The following is a 22390-nucleotide window of genomic DNA, read 5'->3' on the forward strand; positions in this document are numbered from 1 at the left end:
TGTTGCGAAGAGCATTTTACACAGCATCTATCTATATATATTATTATACTTTATTTGTAATATTTACAGGCTAATACAATAGTAAAGTGTGCTTAGTAATAAAACGATATCCAATATTATCTCATCGAAACCTCGAGTCATGTAAGTTTATACTAATATTACCAAGTATGTGACAATTTTCTTACATTGCTAAAATGATTGGAATGACAACTCCATATCCGGAAAATTATGACAAAACGCCAGAAAAGTATTGATTATTACCAAAGAAATAGCAAAACTGACAAGCTTAGCAATAAATAAAAATTACTGGTTAAATTGATAGTCGTAGGCCTGTAAAACAATAGATACTAATACTGAAGAACTCATACTGTAAAGCGAGATTAAAGCACTAAAATTGTTGACCATTGTTGACCATTGCAAAATGTTAATAGTGAGTAGATTCAGAAGACGTTTGCTGTAATTTTATATTGTTCTTGGTAAACCCAAATTCTCGACCAACCAGTCACACTGTCTATCCAGTTGAGCTGAAAATAGTGTCATTTTCACCGTGGTAGCAGCTCTTTCCTGTTGTGAGCTGTACTTTCCGTCTGACATGTTGTAAACAAACTCGAATTGAACTTTGAACACCAAGGACATCAAGTTATGAAGATGTTTCCGCAGACGGCTGTTCAGAAGGCTCATCTACGGCAGCATTTTCTTTTGTTGTGGCAGCAGCAGTCTCTTGTGCAGCAACTTTTTCTTCAGTAGCAGGCTTCTCCTCGGCGGCAGCCATCTCTTCAGCGGCAGGGATTGCCTCGGCAGCCGGTTTTTCCTCAGCAGCAGGTGTCTCTTCAGCGACTGAAGCTTCTTCAGCAGCTGGTTCCGGAGTCTTATCTGTGGCAACTTTTGGTTCTTCTGAAGCTACAGTTTCTTCAGCAGCAGGTGCTTCTTCCGCACTGACAGCAGGTGCTTCTTTCGCACTGACAGCAGGTTCCTCTTTTGCACTGACAGCAGTTGCCTCTTCAGCACTGACAGCAGGTGCCTCTTCAGCACTGACAGCAGGTGTCTCGTCAGCGCTTGCAGCAGGTGTTTCGTCAGCGCTTGCAGCAGGTGTTTCGTCAGCGCTTGCAGCTGGTGTCTCGTCAGCACTCGCAGCAGGTGCCTCCTCTTCCTTTTTTTCCACATTTGCTGTGTAACAAAAGTATGTTTATTAACACAGGTAAGTTAAAGCTAAAATTATCTTGAAAATTAAAAATCTTTATACTTTGTTAGACTTCATAACTCACGCTTTTTAGTTTTCTTGAACGAGAAGGAAAACAGGCCTTTTTTCTTCTCTTTTTTTTCCTTCTTGGGTTTCTCTTTTTTCTCTAAAAAAATTTAGCAGATGGTCAACCATCAGGACAGCAATGGCGTCTAGCGGACATATTAGCAGTATGTCTATTAATAGTAGTTGTTGTTTCATTACTAAATAAAACTACTTAATTTATAACATTTAGTCCAACTAAGCGATTGTATATTTGTAGCCAGACAGAAAACCGTAACCAAAAGAAACTTTTTATTTACGACAGCTCTGAACAGCGTTTGGTTTTCCAATGAAAGGTTGAAGTATTGTACTAAGAGTTATATCATGATGAGAATTTTATTTTTAATATTTTTGAATTTTATTTTAGCTTCATTCTTAAATTCCTAATAAAAGTATATATGATGAAATCCTTGCTAAAACGAAATTGGATCAAAAAGGGCATTGACCTTTCCACTGATTAAAATTGTAAAACAATGACACTAACTTAATTCTCACCACTTCGTGCGCTAAGTCACCATGAACTCAAAAGATGTTGCTAGAGCATAATTCCTGCTTTGTTTAGTTTCAATAACATCCTTCATTCTCAAAATATTTTGGAATAAATCACTAAAAAGAATATAATACCTTTTGTTTCACTCGATTCGGGATCTGATGTTGCCGCGGCTTCTTCTTTCACTTCCTTTTCTTCATCTGTGTGTTTTTCTGCTGTTGCGCCACCAGCTTCCTCCTTGAAAGCAAGAACAGGTTCACAAATAAACAACAAGCCTAACAGCTCTCGTCTCAGCCCAGATAGTTCACTAGCGCATGGCATAAGCACATGTTCTACACATTTGTATTTCAAGCATGGCTTTTTTGAGTCCAAGTTCTGTGCATATGTTTTTGCTACTGAGGCCTTGCCATTGGTCAGTTCTTAATTTAACCAAAAGATGATTGGCTAAGGTCTTTTTATGTTCATTTTTCATAAAAGCAAAGCTCTATATGAATCCTATTCTATTTACAAGTTGTCTATTGTGGAAGGCAACTCAAAACAGTTTAAAAGTTAACTCAAGCCATTCTAAAATAACATCTATTTATACCAATATAATCTTGAAATTTTATTTTTCAACTACGATTTTGATGTTATAAGAACCAAAAACAATTTGCAAACAAAAACACATTTGGTGAAAGCTCCAAACTTCGAAATAAGGAGGTCACTTGTTCCAGCAAAACGCAGACTTATGGATTAGGTGTAAATGTTGATTAGCCAATGCGTGAATGCGAGATAAAAGCGCTTGTGTTGTCCGCCATTCTTATAAATATTCCGTAATATAGCCGCCAAGCTGCTTTTTTATGGCTATAAACATGGCAGATTATTTTAATGCAAGGTCAAAGCAGATTCAACAATTACCAAAAAACTCTGTGCCCTATTCTTACGTCTCGCATTAACTTTTGAGCGGTGGTTATAAATTACACCAATCATCTTTTGCGCGTATATTTTTTTGTGAGGGCGAGCAAGAAATTCTTCCTTTGCATCAATAGGAAATTTATAAAATTGTCCATAAAAATTAGCCATTTTTGAAAGTCAACTGTTTAAAACCTATAAACACTCGCTCTATTTTCATGAAATTGTGCTGATATTTGTAGTGTCAGTTAATCTTTAACAAAAGCACATGTAGAGGTAGTCATACATTATTATAAAGCGGATCGGTTCACGTGCAATGTAGCTTGCATTGTGCAATGACTGTTATCGTTGCATTAGTGCTATCTTTGGTGAAAACACCTCATATTATTATTATTATTGGTAGGCTAGCTTCTATATTTTCACGTATTAAATTGCAATGCCAGCGTGTACATCATTCAGTACCCAGTGCTAACAGAAACATTACTGCATCAATAAACTTGTCAGCAATTTAACGTTTCCCGTTCCAAATCACCAGAGTATAATATCATGAAATACTGGTAAAATCTAACCAACCACTCTAGCAGGATAGCAGCAAAGGTCAAAAGGTTGTACCTGAACTTCAGCCTCTGCTGGCTTGGGCTCTTCAATAGCAATTGCCACGTCTTCAATGGTAGCATCTGGCACAGAATCATTTTCTGCAGAACCGGATGAGGATGCTGCCTTTTCGGGCTCATCCTTTTTCTCTTCGCCTTCTTCAAGCTCCTTCTGTAGATTAAATATTTAAATAGAACAATGAACAGTTCATTTAGGCAGTTTAGTTCCACATGCAATGTTTCTGGTGCAGCAATTTGGGAGATTCCATATGATCATGGCGAAGAGCTTTTTTGCTCGCTCTAGTAGCCTGTGTTACACAACAATGACTCCACTGTTCACATTTTGCAGTGCCTAATTAGTTTACTAACGCCATTGCAACTAACCTCCACATCTTTTTTCTTCCTGAATGTCATTTTTTTCGCTTTCTTTTCACGTTTTTCCAGCTTTTGAACGATTTCAAGGTTGATCATGCTGTGTCCCATTTCAATGAGAGACTCCTTAACTTCTCGTGGCTCAACCAGAAGCACCTCACTCATCTGTTGAATAATCTCTCACGATTAGACGAATTCGAAATACAACTATGATGTAGCCATAGCAACAATGCATCACTTCTTTTCTAGTATTACAGCCGACTAACGCTAGGAATATATGCAATATTATCTATTTAATTAATAATCTTTTTTGTCCTTATTTCATTCTTATATATTATCATTTTTTGTGAACATTGAAATCACATTCAACATAACCACATAAAAGCGTTATACAACCAACAAAATATTTAACAAATGTTACAGTAAAATGAAAAGCTTAAAAATTGATTACTACAACAACTGTTTTGGCAAAGATCCTCTAGGAAGATGAGAGACGGCTAATAAAACATATATAAAAACAAATTCTAATATAACAAGGTAATAATTCTATATTATTAAAATAATCCATAATTCTCTATATTTTATGCATGCATAAGGCACAGCGCAAGCTAGTTCATTAATCACTTATTAAGGCAAATTTATTGAACTTTGTTTGCCCTTCAGGTAGCACAAAGGCAAAAAATTCGCTGAGGAACTGGCAGTTGTAACAGTTGAAGGTTTGAACATTTATTAATAAGATGTCACGAGTTTCTTGCTAAGATAAGCGATATGGCTGGATGTCATTAAGTAAATATTCATCATGGTTGTCATAGTTGAGCGGTTGACTAACGTGACACTAGGGAATAACGTGACACTAGGGAATAACGAGACCACCGCGAATTAGTCGTGTCAAAAATTGATAAAGCGCATTTTTTATGCATTACCACTGCCAAGAATAAAACAAAACAATGTTAAAAGCCAATCCATGTAATCATAACAGTGTGGGTTATTTTTGTTTAACATTCGATAAATACAGGGATTGGCGTAATGCCAAGTGGCTAGTACCAACCCTCTTTGTGTCAAAGTTGAACATTTTGCCAACTGTCGGAAGCATTCGCTTGACGCTCTGATCAAAGTGTGACTTGAGCCAGACTACGACATAGGAGGCTTGAGATGTGGAAATATTGAACCCTGCAATAACGCGTGAAGCAAAACTTTAGGAAACCAAATTAATTGATTTCAGTTTGGTTTGTAAAGTCATCAAAATGCGAGTTTAGCCTCTGAACCAACTGGCTGTCTAGCTTGCTAGATAGAAAAATTACGCTCATCCAAAACCTTCGACTATATTAAATAAAAAACAGCATTGATGTAAACCACTGCCCATGACAGACTGAATTTGTGATAGCTTAAGTTATACTTCCGTAGAAATGTTTTTCCAAACGTTGTTATACTTCTGTTTTATAACTATTGCTTATATTTGTTCTTCCATACTAGAATGACTAACTGTTTTAAACTCAAAAACATTTTGCAACTTCATCGTCATTGTTATAAAACTGAATTGCTATGCTATTAGTTTGTGATTAATTTAAAAGAAAAACTGGAAATACAGATTAGAAATGTTTACAGAAAATTTTCTCTCAGAACGTTCAATTATTTAAAGTAGAAGCACCAAAAAACAGGAGATTCTGTTTATAGAGATGTTTTCAGCTACTTTGACAGGATCTAATAGTTTTAAGCAAAAAATCCAAATTTGCTTTTCTTTAACCTTTTGAATCCTGACGGCCGGTATTCCGGCATTCAAATTGCTATTCACAAATGCTGTTTATTAGTAACAGCATAAACCAATCAAATTACTTCTTGCACAGGGCATTAGAATAAAATTTTCTCTTTCATTTTTAACCGTTTTCAAATATCCTTATCTATTTCCTTCATTATAATAACAAATTTTATTGGAAAGATATCGCGAAAAAATCATATGACTCGCGTGTTGGTAGGTCATGGATGATTGTGATACAATTGAAGAATTATATGATACTAACTATAACTTTCTAGTTTATTTTGAGACATGAAACGATGATGAACATGTGCTTGATAGATATGATGCTACTGTAAGTAAGTATTTATACGAGTTTTTAAGATTGTACGAATTTTTATAGTTACAGCCCGAATGCTCAATGAATATGATGCTACTGTAAAGAGCTTCACAAGTTTTTAAAATGGTACAAATTTTTATGATTTTAGCTCCAATAACCATAAAAACCGTTCTTTTATTTAGTGACATTTGCTGTGTTTTGTCAGACATTTTTTACTAATATTTTACTAAACATCATTGTATTATGAGCACATTTACATATATTTGATAAAAGAGTTTTAAAATTTCTGACCGTTAGACAAAGTGCCCAGAATTACTGACACACGTTGACAAGAACGGCCGCGATTCAAAGGGTTAATGTTCAGCGTTAGATTAATAAAATTGCCGTGGGCAGTTGCTTGCTTTCATTATTTCATATTTTCTCGCATTTTTATGCATATAAACGAGTAAAACTATTCCTTTGAGTACAAGTGACAAATAATTCACGTTGACAGGAGGTACACAATGAATACATGTGTATGCTTATGTGTAGTGTATAAATGTATACATCAATTTGAAGTTATCCTCTTCACAACACTTTCCACACCGCACTGCTGTTATGACGGCTATAGTCAACTAAATCCTGTGGTAAGTGCGCAACTAACCTTGACTGTTAAATTCTTGTGACATTATGTTTGCCATATCCTTGAGCCACACAGATGACTTGCACACAATATGTCTGCTGCCTGCAATTGCAATTATTTTATAAATATAGACATGGCAAGTCATACAAAGGTTCAATTAACTACAACATATATTTCCTGCAATGTCGATAAATGTATTCAATGTCTGAATCATGTTTGAACAGAAGATTAATCATAGGTCCTAAAAATAGTAGTGACTGTACTAGAATCATAATTGAGCATCACTTCATGTACTTCTGACCTCATTATCCTACAATTATTTGATGTTTCACAAAGCCGATGGTTTTGACAACTTCTGACAGGTTTTGTAGACAACCTTCTTGTAAAGTCAGCAAGCTTTAAGTTTATAATGTTCAATTTACTTTTCAACCGCAAAAATGTGGCATGATTTTTTTAATCTGCGAAATTACTGTTTATCAATAATATTTGTGATTTTCGTAGATTGAAAAATTAGAATACATTAAATATCCAGTAATAGCTTTTCACTTTTTAGACAGAAAAAAAACATTGCAATAATAGCCTTACGCAAAAAGCCGCTTGACACTACTAAAATTAACCTATGAAAAATGGGCACTGCGCACTTACTCTGAACAAATACACATCATACTAACTTCCAATCTCTTCTAAAACAGCCTGTGCTATCTAGGTCTTGCATTTTTAACAAGTACAGATGCATACTTGTGAAAATTGGTCGCTTAAAAATATGGCAGCCTTTATCCACAGCCGAATGGCAGCCGAAGCAGAGATTCTAAAGTCTGAAACAGGTTGGGGGAAGCATACTAAGAAACTGAAGCTAAAAGTTTGGAGCTGAATATTGTCAGTAACAAAAAATATTCTTGAAAAAATTAGACCTGTGCATATACATCAACTTGAAGTTATCCTCTCCGCAACACTTTTTACTCTACGCTGCCATCACGAAGCCACAAGCCATTTCAATCCTGTAGTAAGTGCACCGCTAACCTAGTATTAATTTACATGCACTAATATAGCTTTATTAATACATATAAAACTGTAGATCGTTTAGTATAGGTCATTTACTGTACGTCATTTACTGTATGTCATTTACTGTAGGATACATTGTGTACTCGGCATTTGTAAGTCAGTGTTTATGAGTCAGTGCAGACAGCTGTGCCATTAATACAATTTGTTTTGGCATTTCTGGAATGTTCTGAAATGCAAACTGGTTGTTTGATCATAATAAGCTTGCCAGCCGAATGTCAGTCACCTACAACTTGGTTTTTGGACACAAATGCCAAAATCGACTATCATTGATGGCAAAGGTACTCATAGAACGAGCAGCCTCTGAAAAGGTTTTCATCGATCTCAGCAGCCGTCATGCCAAGTTACAAGTGAACCAAGTGAAGCAACTATTGTAACAATCAAGCACTCACAGAACAACAAAAATGCATATTTTTTGCGTAAGTCAGAATTTTATGAAAATGGTTTTAGGAGTACCACATCATTAATTTATGACCAGAAAAATTTCAAATACTGACTAACACAATGGAAGAGCTTGACAGGACACAACAGCTTGGGAGTTTTTGTCGGCATTCCAGAAATTTTTTGCATTCCAGAAATGCCGTGAGCACCTGCCCAGATGTAGAAACGTTCTGCCTGGGGATTGAGATTGTTTTGTTTTTACCATCTGACAAAGCTCACACCCAGAGCTTTAAAGCTAAAATCTTTTCGAATCTGTTCAGAAACTTTGTGAATTGAAGCGATTGAACAATGCAGGATATTTTTTGGCATATCAGGAGATCCGATCGTCGCCTGTTGAGGTTTAACCTTTCCCGACATATTTGGTCTTCTCAACTATGTAAATTGTGATGTGATACCATCTATGTTATCCTACAGACACACTATTGATTGTATGTTCCATCTTTACAAATCCTGCAATATAACAGAATAGCACATTTCTACCTCTTGTGCCGTGTCCAACAAACACTGCGCAAGAGTGTCGAGTCAGAATGTACCCTATACTATGTCTTGGAAAACGCTGGCATTCACGTACCATTATCACAAAGCACGTGTTTCATAGAAATTATTTGTTGGTTTGTGCGGAGACATAACAAGCGAGCAACTATGACGCGTATTAACCATTAGGCTAGCAGTTTTTTAAAGAAAACGCAAAGTTTCTGCATTCTTTCTCAAAACCATCACTGAATATAAGTGTACTGTCTCTGTTACAATGATGCCAGCAACAATGAAAAAACCACTAAACAGCTAGATTAGGTCTCAAAACCATTTGATTCAAGCAGTTAGCTATGCTGGTATAGATAGAATCTTGCTGACCTAGATCTGTCTCAACCCACCCGCTGAGTTATTGATCATGTTGATGATAAAAGCATGAAGGCTTGACTCATGGCTCACATGTGTACATCTAACCGCTGAGAGAATTAACCTAACCTAACATGGCTGCTGTGTATAAGCTTGGCTTGAAAAGTGCGCTGCCTGACCTCTCTAATTGGAGATCGATGATGCTCTCGACTACAACGCAATTTAATTTATTTGGCTGATTCATGGGAATCAAATCTCATGACTGACACGGATGTCAAAGCTGACAAACTTATCCTCATTTAGGTCAGAATGGAAGATAACAAAGAAGGTTTGGCAATAATCTTAGCTCGGCCTAGAGCTAAGAGCTAGAGATTAGCCTTCGTTGTTTGTACATGAAACATTGTTTGTACATGAAACGCTCTAAACTTCAAAGACAGGAAGTATTTTGCAACTTGGAAAGCTAGAATAACAGCATCTAATCCTGACTAAACTAGAAAAAACTGACACACAAAACCTTTTTTCTGACAGTAAATATCATGTCCAAAACTTATATAGTCATATAATAGTTTAAGTACTTAAATAGATTTATATAGTTTATATAGTCATAAAGTGTAACTCGCACTTGTTTCCTACAATTCGCTGTACAGCATACAGATAATTTAAGAGGTGCTAACTTTTTGAGACTCGATATACCCGCTATAGTTATGTGGCATTTCTAGATATATTCTCGCTTAGTGAAGGAATATTACCTGAGGCTTGTTTGATGACCATTGCTCTGATGTGGGCGAGGGCAGCATCTCTAACATCCACACAAGCAAAGCTGATCTTGGGCATGAGCGACATCTCTCCCTTCATCAGCTTTTTGAGAACCTGACAGAAAGGCACAAGTTAGCTGTAGGCTTACTTCAAAACAGAATTACTTTACATATCAGTAAAATATGAGCAGGTGAAATATATTATAGCAACATGGTAATCCTCACTCGCGTAAAGTGTTAACACATTCTTTTACATTTTTTAAAGTATTTTTCATTGTGCAAATATTTTCAAAAGATTAAATAGCTAGTGTTCGAAGAAACTTTGGTTGGCTAGCGGAGAAAAAGACACTGCTGGTTGACAAGTGCCAGCAAGTTCTTCCTGTGCGGCTACTAGCTTTGCAGTAGATTCATAATGGCACCATTCAATGGCAGTAAAATATTTTACGCATAATCAGTTTCCAGCGAACTCATCTCAAAGCAATCATCTCCAAATGAAGTAAACACATCTACTTTCTTCTAGTCTCTATGCTGTTCACTCACAAATAAGGTCACGGCAGGTAGCTGCTTGATATTTAAATAACCAGCAACGTTCTATTTAAATTTTTCGAATGGAACATTGAGATTTGCTACCGACAAGGAAAACATTGCTATCTATGCAAGGCATCACTTTGTAATAAGGAACATTTTCAAATACATAAAAGGAAGTTCAGTTTCTGTTCAAGGTCATCTCAAGGACACCCTTAGATAATATAGCCTGATAGAAAGGCTGTTATCGCCGCATACACACCTCGATGCTTGTGCTGTCTTGTTTCATCAAAGGAGGCCCTATGATAAATCCAGGGTTGACTACAGACAGCTCCATGCCATTCCCCTCTAAAACACAAGATTAACAGGCAATATAAAACAGAATCTGTAATCGCCATCAATAAAACCTAACTGCACTATAAAGCCATTTTCTTTCCGTGTTGAATAGTTTGGCACTGCTTCTACATGTATTCCATAACAGAGCTGCTCTGTCCCATAGACAGTTTGACTTCCTGTATTTTGCCCGACAGATAACTTGAGGAAGCAAAGAGTGATGTCATATCTTATCATCGACCTTGACACCATTAAGAGCAGGATATCTACCAGCATCACTAATTGTTTTTCTACTTTTGCTAGAAAAAAACCTCTAGAAAACCTTCATGCATAGATTGCAAGATATCACCGATAAACTAAGTTCCAATTATAAATATGTATATTATATTTAATATATAATAATGTAACAAAGTAATAACAATGATGTAATATTATGTTAGTTGCTTTTCTAAAGATTACTGATTGATCTCTTAGGGAAACTCCTACTACACTGAGGTGACCTTGTAAGCATTTTAGCAATTTCTATTACTTGATCTTTTCAGTGTCACCATCAAGTGCAAAAACAAATAACCAAAGTTTTTACTGCAAATCTGCTTTCTGACCTGGTACTTGTTCTTTCATAAAATCCCAAGCAGCTCTTTCAGCGATAGCCTTGCCCTTGTCATATGCGCTAGGAGACTTGTCCACATCAGCCCACATCTCCTCGTTGCATGTGTCCTTGTCAACTGGAAGGCAAAGCAATGCTCTCTCTAACTGTCTATGTGAGGACAACTCTCAACTCAGACCTAGGCTTGAATCAATCCTCTTCCTCCATCACCATGTTTTTATCACGCGGTTAATTAGCAAGTTCGAGTCATCTCCAAAATAAAAACAGCAAAAACCCGCCAGTCACGCGAGTTTGTTTGCTCGCAAATTTTCATCAATGCTTCATATATTTGCGAAAAGATATAAATGGCGCTCACAAATAATGCGCCAGCTATTCCAGTTTAAACATTTTCTACACTTCAATCATTCCTATTTCGATTTGAGCAGTTATCATGCGCTGCTACGACCTCTGGTATAAACACCTTAACTTTTTTTTAAAAGCGCCTGAATTAATCCGCAACATGCTATATCCATCGAAACACTTATCGTACGGTAACTCAATGTACGCACAACTCCGAATCTGCATCACTTGTACAATAGACACATAGTGCACAACTCATCAAGTCGAGGAGCGGAGCTTGTTTACTCGCTTCACCAGCAGATGAGCGTTTGTCAAGTCTTCCACGTTTGTCAAGTCTTTCACGAGTAAACACACAAATATGAAATGAATTGTTTTCCTTAGCTGTCTCTCACCTCGTTCTTTGTGTGAGGCTGCACTATTTATGTAACACAGATTATAGCAGTAGTCATCCACACATGTGATATAATACCAGCATCAACATTGCTATACTCACAAGTTTTGCCGCCATTAATAGCGACAATGGAACTGGTGAGGACAACTCTCTTCACGCAGCCCGAGTCAAGGCTGGCTTTCATCACTGCCAAAGTTCCATCTCTTGTCGGGTTAATCACTTCCTCTGCATCAGCTGGTTCGGTTGTTGGGAATGGGCAGGCTGTATGTATGACATAGTCACAGTCCTGTACAGCTCTAAAGATACAGAAAATATTTTAACGTTAATTTGACCTTATCGAGAAAACTTTCTATTTGTAGTACAGGTTGTTCACACCTAATCACAGAGTTACGTTCTGAAGAACCAGCCTGTCAACAATTCCGTTGTTAAATGTACCCCAACCCTCTGTGAGCATTCATTGCATACGTACAGGCTATTTACACTGTACTGAACTTCTTCACCATTTCTCATTCTCTAGTTTCTATTACCTTTTTTAATAGTAGTTCGTTTAACAAGTACAACTGATTTTAACTCATTTCTTATCATGTAACTTTTGCAAAAACATGTAAACAAATATAAGCCACCGTAGAAATACAAATAAACAGAGATAAGAGATGCTTTCAATCCGTGACATACGCGTACACTCATGCGTACACTTACGCGTACACTCACGCGTACACGCGCGCGTACACTCACAATTCGACTGCTTTTTCGACCTGACTCGTTAACAGTAAAAGGTAATTTTTTGCAAGTTTCAGTTTTTAAAATGCCGTCGTATCTGCGGGAGGTCATTGAGTGAGCCAGTTGAATAACGACTTTTTCTATACTAAATGACTGTGAGAGTGCTTTACACTAGTAACACGATGTTGGACTGTATTAGATGTTGCTTATTTTTACCTATTTTTCATGTTTACTTTTCTGTCATTTTCCTTTTTATTTATTTTTTATTTAGGTATTTTTATAATGCTTCAATTACGCTGACTATTAGCCTAAAGGTACAACCACGCATAACAAATTATTCGTTAATCTGACCAAATTCTGATTAACGAATTAATCTGGCGACTATTAGCCTAACACCCGATACTGTACATGCATAAAAACGATGTCATGGCTAGCATACATATGTAATATCAATACATTTATAGTTCTTTTAATGGTTTTAAAAAAAGATACTTTCTTGCTTTTACTTAGCTTCTTCAAGCATATTCTTGACAATTTTCCTAATTTTTACTGCGGTCTCGCATCGCTGTGTCGTCGTTAGCCGATCCCGTCGATAAGTGCATGCAAATATGAACGACAAATGGAAAAAATTCATCAATAAAGCTATCCGTTGGGTATCTGTATTATATTCAGCCTAGTTTTCCTATAGATATTCTATCGTCAAAGCATTTTCACCATATTCTCTATCTACAGTACTTCAACCTCATAAATATTGCAAATGAAACAGGAAACTTTGAAGTAATTCCTCCACACTTACAAAGCGGGAGCGTGTGGTTGACCGAATACCATGAAAGCGCGCTAGCATTGGAGGGAGAAGAAGCCATTACTGATGCCTATTTGGTCCGCTGGGAGTGCAAACTATATCGAGGCTAGAGATGAGTGGTCCAAATGAGTACACATCTATAAATTCTTAGCTCGTTTCTGTAACGGGTTCGATTAATTGTGGGCATCCACAGCACACTTCCCTGATGCTCTATGTTAGTCAAAATAGGGCTATATGATCATCGCTTGCTGCTTGAAATGGATACAAGTTAGATAATTAAAAATCAATAGCGGCTTTCTGTCCGTCTTTAGCTTGGAAAAATCAATTTTTATAGTATTGAAGACTTCCATGTATTTCAATATACTTAGTTGTAATGTCAATGCAAATCCCTAGTACACCGTACTCATAAAAAGTACGACTTCAAAGGCATTCATTCAAAGTTTTTTATTCAAAAGAGTACAACCGGGGATGCAGGCAGCTGCTTCTACATGTATATAATCTCTTTGACAGTAACAGTTCAAGGGTATATTAGCGATTACCAAACCCCGAAGAAAACTTGTAGTAAATCCTTTGACCAGAACATCAAAGCACCTTTATTGTAACATACAGTTTGGTTATACATTGTGTCTCGTTTCCTTTGCTGTGCCACGTATCTCATCTTTTAAGACCCTCAAAATGAACTCCATTTATTTTTTTGGTAAAGAAACAATTTTACTGTATCAAGTTTTATCATTCTTTTAGTTTCCTTCTCTTAAGGATGAACTCCCACAACATGTTAGTAGATTTTATCAAAAATTATCAGTATTTTTCTATAATTTGTGATTGCGTTTCATGTTTGATATGATCTGACTGACAGTATGTTTCAAGATTAAAATTGACAAAACTTGATCGCAGTTGAAACGCTCGGAAGAAAAAACCGTGTGAAACGACATCACCAGTTATCGTTGTAATAGTTGATGACATCACCAGTTATCGTTGTAATAGTTGATATCAACTGCGTTCAAGATGAAGAATGACAAGTCTCTATTTTGTCAGTATCTTTGCAACTATAAATGTCACACGCACTTTTGCTTGATTTGAGCATTTTAACCGCTATCAAGTTTTGTCAATTTCTATCCTGAACTATCCTGGCAGTCAGATCACCTCAAACATCAAAAACAATCGCAAATGATAGAAATATACTGATTCTTTCTAATAAAATATACTAAAATTTTGTGTAAGTTGCTCTTTACGGAGCCTTAGAAATCAATGTTGACTATCGCAACCAATCTTAAATTAAAATTCAGAGCTGATTACCGCAATAAGGTTTTAGCATGTCTTTTGCCTTGCAGGCTTTGTGCGAATATACGTCGAACATCGCGGAGAAATACCAGAGCAAACATGAAAAGCAACTATTTATAAAACTTATTCAGTAAAGGTGCAAAGACAAGTCACTTAAAAGACAAGAAATCAGAACAAAGCCAGTAACATGTGTGATGTGAGCACATGCGCTGCACTAAGTCTTTGAGATTCCGATATAGAAATAACCTTGGCACTTACTCTTTCCATGAGTCGGGCTGGGTAAGGTCAGCCTCCACAAATTCGACGTCATATTTAGTGTTCTCTCCTAGCAATGCTTTAAGGCGCTCCAACTTAGTGTTATCTTCTATCTTTCTCACAGTTCCTCGCACCCTGTACTGCTCTGATTCGACGAGCTGCTTGACTATGTGTGACGCCAGATACCCTGTGCTTCCAGTGACCAACACGCCTAAAATAGACAAGTTTGAAATATATTATTTATGTTATATTCATAAATGATGAAAGAAGGTAAACCTTGTTATGTTTCAGTTAGTTTTGAGAAATATCCGCAGAGGTTTTTCGAACTCCTCCGTGACTAATTTTATTTTATTCTTTTTATTTTCTACAAAAGCTTTGCTCCAGATTAAGATCAAGATTAAGATTAAGCTGCCATATGCAATAGTTTGGCTACTAAATGGGTCATTTACAATAATAGCCATTTTATCTCATTTCAACTTGCATTCAAAATTAGTTTGCTTTTCACTTTTTAATAAAACATTTTGCTCCATTGGGTACAGAATTCACTACAAACTATGTCCCAACTTCAATAGAGTAATTCAACTCAACAAGTAGTTACATATATCTAAGAAACGATCTTAAGCTACCTACTTCATAAGCTATTTGACAAAACTGCTTTATCTACATTCAATAATTTGCCTTTAAACTTGCGTACCATATATACTTTTAATTTATATATTTCATCGTTCTTCATAAAAACACCTAACCGTTTAGAAGATTTCACAGGTTTATTGGTTTTTCTTTTTAATTTTCCTGTTACAGACATATACAGTGAAACTTGGATAAATCACCCTCGGATATATCGAACACATGGTTAACTCGAATGGATTTGCTTGGTCCGTTCCCACACAATGATAAATGGCTTTAGATAACTTGACCGAAACTCCGTTAACTCCAACAGTTTTTTGCCAAACGGCTACCGAGACGGTTGTTACTATCGCTTTAGAATATCACTTTATTCCAAGCCATAGAGGTAAACATCGACTTTCAGTAGTTCTTAGGCCTCGTTATTCCCAACATCGGCAAATATTTTCATTAACGACTTTTCTAAAGGTTTGCAAAAATCTAATTTTACCAAACATCCGCTTAGCGATAACCCTCCGAAAGCAAGAAAAGCGAGGTAAAATTTGGATAACTTTAAAGTAATATCGGCAAAATTGATAATGGGTTTTTCATAGTAAAGCAGTTTTGTAATAACTGACATACTGCAAAATTGATCTTGGTTAAAACGCTCGGTAGAAAAATACGTATGTATTTTTTCTGAGCATTTTAACCGCGATCAAGTTTTGCCAATTTTAATCTGAGAACGTCCTGGCAGTCACATCACCTAAAGCAACAAACAAATCTCAAGTGATAGAAAAATATCTATACTTTCTGATTAAAAATATTTAAAACTTCACACGAGAGACCCTTTAACTTGCAACAAGCAATCTATGCTTTTGATTGATATATAGTTTGTATATGTACATGTATCTACTGATAAATACGTGCACTTATGACTGTCCTGATAACTTGAACGCTCTAATAACTCGAACACTTTTGCTCGGTCCCTTGAAGTTTGAGTTATCCGTGTTTCACTGTATGTATAAAATTGTCTTACGGAATAAATTGCCTCAATGAAGTTTCCATATATAAGCGGATATAAATCGCTCACTTTCATCTTGGCTAGGAAACCCATTCTTCATGTCCAAAAATATAATTTCTAACAAACGATTTTGTCAAGTTTGCTCAGCTCACAACAGATTACTCTCCGTGCTAATCCACTAATCATTAATCTGACAAGACACTTGATTGCTCTCAGCTAACGAACAGGTTGAGTGCACTAAATATAACACTTGGCAATAAGTTACTCTGCTGCAGAGACAAACATAATTAAAAGCAAAGTTAAATAATGGCATTACATCATGCATTTGACTGAGTGTAATTGCCATGCTTGTTGTTTAGCAGGAGGCATAGATGCTAACTAGGCCAGGAGAAATCAATAGCGATAATGAACAATGACTGCTGGAACAAAGATTAAATGCACCTTCACTCTCTCCCTACGACATGTTTGCTTTATTGACTTCAGAAATTCCTGTAAACCACATTTTCTCATTTGGCGTCCATTAGCCCTCTAACCTAACTAACGGCTGCCCATGAACTCGCATATATGGACCCGCGCGCACTACAAAGCAGATATCCTAGCTTTTACCTTTTTATGAAGCTGCCGATAAAATTTTATTTTCAAAAATGTCATAAACTCATAATGGTGAGCGCTTTTATACCATGCTCAACCTTTGAACTTTGTGTTTAACTCAGACAGGAAATGAACAGTGAGGCAGCATGGAGAGACATGACCTAGAAATGTCAATAGGTGTAGGCTAGCTAAGCCAGACACTAACGCGAAGAGAGGAGAAAGAAGTCATTGCTTTAGCAACTGAAAGTTGCCTAGTGGATCTATAAAGCCGTCTCGAGGGAACTTCCGTATCCAAACCTATAAAAGTAAATTTATTCCGATTTCACCTTGACAATTTTACATGTGTATTTTCGGTATCAAGAATACCACTAAATACTTGTCATCCAGCCAACAAATTGTTAACAGCGTGTGAATCATCTTCCACGATGATTCACCCATTGGCGAGAATAAAAATGACTAATCAGGCAGCAGATGAATCATGATAGAGTTATGTAAATCACGTAAAAAATATCAGCCTATGAACCCCAAGAAATGACTCAGAGCTGCTGTTGAAGAGATCAAAGGGTGTGAAGAGAGCAGAGCGCTAATGGACAGCCTTTCAGATGATAGCAAATGTCACAGACTAATCCTCCTCTCTTACTAATGACATTACTAGCTCCTTGAACAAACAGAGAACAGCTACTGGAGAAAGCTTTGAAATTAAACCCATTAACAAAAGGAAGGACAAAGAGGCTGGGATAGCAATTGACTACAGCTACTGATGCTCCTCGCAGCCGACACTCGCAAAGATTAGAGCAGTCGATGCAAGGCTTTCGCTGTAGAACAAATGTGAGGGTTCATGTAGCTCACTACAGACTAAAGACAAAGTCATATCATGTTCTCTAGAATTGTAAAAAGTAAACCGTGTAGATTTTTCAACCATCGCATACTCTCAGTATTGTAGAGTACTTGAATACTTGATGATATTCCATAAAACGGAGTTTAGCCAATCATCTGCTTTCCTTCAGAGCTAAAAAATGAAATGATAGCTTTTACCCAAGATATGTGTTTGCATTCCGTTTTGGAAGCAAAGGACTCCGCGCTCACGATGGGAACATCACCAAAACTTATTTATGAGGTAGCTTTACAACAGCGAGCAGAAGTTTTGCAAACGTGCTGCAATATGTTCGAGTTAACTTTGACCTTCACATATAAAGTATTTAGATGTGTTCTCTTCTAATTATTAAAAATGCATCAAACTAATTTAAACTAATCTTTAAAACCAGGAAATGTCACAAAATAATTTATATTTATGTTTCGCTGAATACAAGGTTGTCTTCCGATATTCAGCAACTCATCAAAAGACATACCGGACAATACATGAAAATTCATGGACTATTAGAAAGTATGCTGGCGTGCCACGTGATGAGATAAATGGAGACGGTGGCCAGCCACTGGGTGACTGTTACACATTGTTGCTAGGAATACTCAATTAGCAATGAGGGCACCATCTGCCAGCCTATGCATGCTGCAGCACTTGAACAAAGCTTTCAACACTTCCTCGTGATCCTTCAATGACAAAAGCACGCAGGCGAGTCTCTGGTGGCCAATAGAGAAGCAGAGGTGTCTAGCTAGCAATAGACAAGACAAAGCTGGCGGTATGTGCCGCTATTGAAGCTACGACATATCTGAAAAGTTCTCTACTGCAGAGGCAAAGAACTGAAAACAAAATGGCAATATCGCTGCGAGACGAGAACGGGATGAGAAAAAGGGGGAATATGCGATGAAATCACCGCTATGGCCAATTAGCAGGTACCCTTTAAAAGCGGCAGCTGTGCGTGTCAGCGAGACGAGAAGCAGACAAGCAACCTGCCGCTATCTGCCTCCACAATGGACCAAAGTTATGATAATGAGATAAGCAGAGATTTGTCATTCATCAAGGCAGCTCTGCCGCTACTCTTCAAAACATGTATTCATCTCTGACCATCGGTGATAAGACAGCGTTGAATGTGACAATCAAAAATTACATGGTATTTACAAACAATTTTGCGAACATCAGACGATGGCAACAAGGCAACAAGGATTCATGGATTAAAGCCATGATATGGCATGTAGATCTCGTGACTGCCTAGATAAACAGTGTCCTAATTGGCACTGTGCGGCCCTGTTTGTAAGACAAGTGTGTGTTGTGTGAACTCGAAGCGAAAGGCCAACTACAAAGTCACAGCAACATGACCAACTTTTCAAAGGACTAGTAATAATAAATAGCGACAAAATATTAATTGTCTCCGTATAAAACCACAGAATCCTTGACACAGGGTAAACAAATATAATGACACCAACTAAGAAAAATTTGCGGCAGAATATTTCAATCTTTAACCTTTCCAAATATAAACCAAATTTTTGTAACACCTAAATGGCATAGAAACGAAAGTTTTTAATTTTTGCTTTTTATTCAGGAGACAAATGTCTGTCTTTATTATCTTTTATAGATATGACAAAATATTTACAAATAGCTGCTGTCCAGAATGCGATTAGCGAATATTTTTTACGGCTTTCAACATCTCACATCATCTGACCAGCTCATCAATGGACCTCCTAATCGTCCTACCCTCCTAATCGTCCTACCCTCCTAATCGTCCTACCCTCCTAATCGTCCTACCCTCCTAATCGTCCTACTCTCCTAATCGTTCTACCCTCCTAATCGTCCTACCCTCCTAATCGTCCTACCCTCCTAATCGTCCTACCCTCCTAATCGTCCTACCCTCCTAATCGTCCTACCCTCCTAATCGTCCTACCCTCCTCAGCATTCAACTTTCTCATGGTATGAGAATATGAATCTCTGTTTCTCATATAGAACTAACAGAAAAACTTTTTCCAAGTAATATAAGCATAGCTAGAAATTGATTTCCTATGAAGGCATCAATTTTATAAATATATGCATTATTTGATATTTGAAGAAACCTAACATTAAAAATATATACCTGTTGAGACGAACACGGTTGAAATTACTAAAAAAAATATAAAAACTCTTGTAGAAAACCACAAATTCATAATGGCATACATGCCACCACTGTGCAATATTACACAATGCTTAAATAGATTTTCTTTCAATATCTGTTTGTTATGTAATAAAATTTTTTGAATAAGTTTATAAAAATTTCACAATTTCGCATACAACAAAATAATAAATATTGATATTCACTTACGCTCTCCATTTCCTTCGGGTATCTCTATTGGTTCGGGAGCAGGAGCTTCCTCGACAGCTTCTTCTGGTTTTGCGTTTCCACTTTCATCTTCTTTAGTAGCTTCTGGCTTCGCATCGTCACTAGTAGCCTCGTCTGCTTTAGCTGCTTCTGAACCTTCTTCCGAAGCTTTAGCCGCCTCTTCAGGTTTGTCTTCAGCTGCTGTCGATTCTGGTTCAGCTGCTGCAGATTCAGCGGCTTCTGGAGCAGCGACTTCAGGTGTCTCGGCTGTTGGGGTAGGCTCGACTTGAGTTTCTGCAGCACTGTCAGACATCTTGGAATTGTGTTAGAGATGGCAGTGTAATGCTCACTTGTCCAACCAGATAGAACGATAAGGGGAGTTTAAATCAGTAAATAACCGCTCGTCTTAGTCACATGTGTTGTGCAAAACACAATGGCAATCAATGAAGCAGATGTAAAAGGGGTGGAGCCTATAATATTTCATCAATTGAGCGCTTGAGTATAGTAGGCGGAGTCTATGTTGGGACTTGATAAACAATGTCGACATTCCAGAACTGTTCTGCCAATACAGAGTCAAATGCCAAAATCATGAAACATAATTGAGATTGTTGAAGTTTTGCATACTGCGTATTACAAGGATTGGGGATAAGCCTTGTAAACTAGGTCAACAGTGGTCTTGCCAAGCATCGGCAGCATAGGCAGCATTCTAATTAATCACATTAGCCTTACCTATCCTATGGTTAGTTCACTTGTGATCAAGAAACCAGACCCTGACTGGTTAGCTGTGTAAGTCGGCCATCTTGCACTCAGAACTAGGAAGTGTACATGCTTTGCTCAGTATCGTGCTGGGTACATTAGACCAATATCCACTCATTGAAGATGAGTGACTAATCCAACCAGCCAGAATGAATAGACGACATTATCAGAGAGCTTTCTATAATCGGTTTTCGTGTTATTTTCCGATTTGTACTTTGCATAAAAGGCAGTTATAGTTGTTCTAGCAGATATGAGTGAAAACATATCGGATAGCTTGAAAACCATCAACAATTTTCAGATCTGATCATGAAAGTGATAGCAGACCACCCATATGAACCAAAACAAAATGCCTTTAGTATTGTAGCCGCAGTCACTTCTAAGAATATGATTCCAGCAAAATGTACCTGTGCGAGAGGCATTAATAATCCATCTTTAGTCGATCAACCACGTGTAAAAATGAAATGCTACAAAATTTCATTTTGCTAGGATATTTCTCTAGCACACCTGCTTTATTGTGGTCAGCATGCATTCTTCTCGCCACTATGAATCTATGGTCTAAATTTTCCCTACAGTTTTGTGCCATCTTTTAACAGCCACTAACCGGCGCTACTATCAGGTTTCAAACAGTTTGAAATGATTATAAGAGGGCGATGACTTTCTGCTCTATGTGTATTCAGTCCTATTTAACCTACACCATGTTCCCATGATGCCATTAATCCTCGCAGGTTTGCAACATCCGCAAAATAGGAATGGCAAAAAAATGCAACTCCAGAGAGTTTCGTCACTCGTAAATTTTTGTCGAATGCTTCGGGCTTGCGAAAGATGCAAACAGCATTTTCAAATGATGTGCAAGAAAATGTTGCGCAAACTATTCCATTTTAAACTTTTTTCACACTTGAGTCATTCCTATTTCAATTTGAGCAGTTCCACGAGACAGGTGTGCACCGCCATCAACTCTGATGTAGAATTTTTTATTATTCTAACAGAGCGCCATGTTAATCTTAAACACTTATAGCATGGTAATTCAATGGGTGCACAATTCCAAATCCGCACAATGGAAACATAGCACGGACAGCAGCTACCGGTACGTCTAAACTGAAGTGGCGCCATTGCATTGCTGTGATTCCATATTTTGATTTCCTCAGCAGTGACCAGTTCAAAATGAGCATCAGACCCATGGATGAATACAGTAAAGCATCTGGAGAAATAGCTTCCGTAATAATACACGGAGGAGACAACTCCTTCAAAGGCATTACAGAGCTTTGACCCTAACTCCGTGTAATTAGATAGCTGAGATAGGGATATTCTATTCCCACTGAGCTGTTTGCTACATGATTTTATCATTTTAGGCAGCTTAGAGCTCTAGACCATTCATCAATGACAGAATCTATGACAATAACAGCTTTATATTGCAACACAAATGATTGGAATGCACAATCGGCAGAAAATTCATTGTGAAGGTATGTGACCTAAATAGTTGTAACTCTTTACTTATTCAGGTGCAAATTCCACAACCTTACCAAGCAGAGTTTAGCTTAAAACGATAAACTGCTTTAGGTTTTTCAAA

At 37.2% G+C, this 22390-nt stretch overlaps 1 protein-coding gene across 1 annotated transcript; it reads right to left on the reverse strand.

Moving 5' to 3' along the window:
* Positions 1-28: 28 nt before the first annotated feature.
* On the reverse strand, positions 29-20464 carry LOC137407370 (uncharacterized). The gene is made up of 13 exons (XM_068094004.1): positions 20071-20464; positions 14671-14878; positions 11712-11905; positions 10875-10997; positions 10202-10287; positions 9409-9529; positions 6344-6424; positions 4677-4798; positions 3641-3793; positions 3276-3428; positions 1907-2009; positions 1266-1346; positions 29-1167 (listed from the first exon to the last, which is right to left on the reverse strand). Exons 1-13 carry the CDS (start codon positions 20378-20380, stop codon positions 641-643), a joined length of 2262 nt encoding a protein of 753 aa, XP_067950105.1. The 5' UTR covers positions 20381-20464; the 3' UTR covers positions 29-640.
* Between the last annotated feature and the right edge of the window lie 1926 nt (positions 20465-22390).

Source organism: Watersipora subatra, chromosome 10 (genome assembly GCF_963576615.1).
Source record: "Watersipora subatra chromosome 10, tzWatSuba1.1, whole genome shotgun sequence".
NCBI lineage: Eukaryota > Metazoa > Bryozoa > Gymnolaemata > Cheilostomatida > Watersiporidae > Watersipora > Watersipora subatra.

What these genes read in the sequence shown, in the direction of transcription:
- LOC137407370 (XM_068094004.1), bottom strand. Translation starts at nt 20,380, where the DNA reads ATGTCTGACAGTGCTGCAGAAACTCAAGTCGAGCCTACCCCAACAGCC. An exon ending in CAGCCCGACTCATGGAAAGA is followed by an intron (nt 11,906 to 14,670) that starts GTAAGTGCCAAG and finishes CTGTATCTTTAG; the next exon opens with AGCTGTACAGGACTGTGACT. An exon ending in ACAAGAATTTAACAGTCAAG is followed by an intron (nt 4,799 to 6,343) that starts GTTAGTTGCGCA and finishes GCGTTATTGCAG; the next exon opens with GGTTCAATATTTCCACATCT.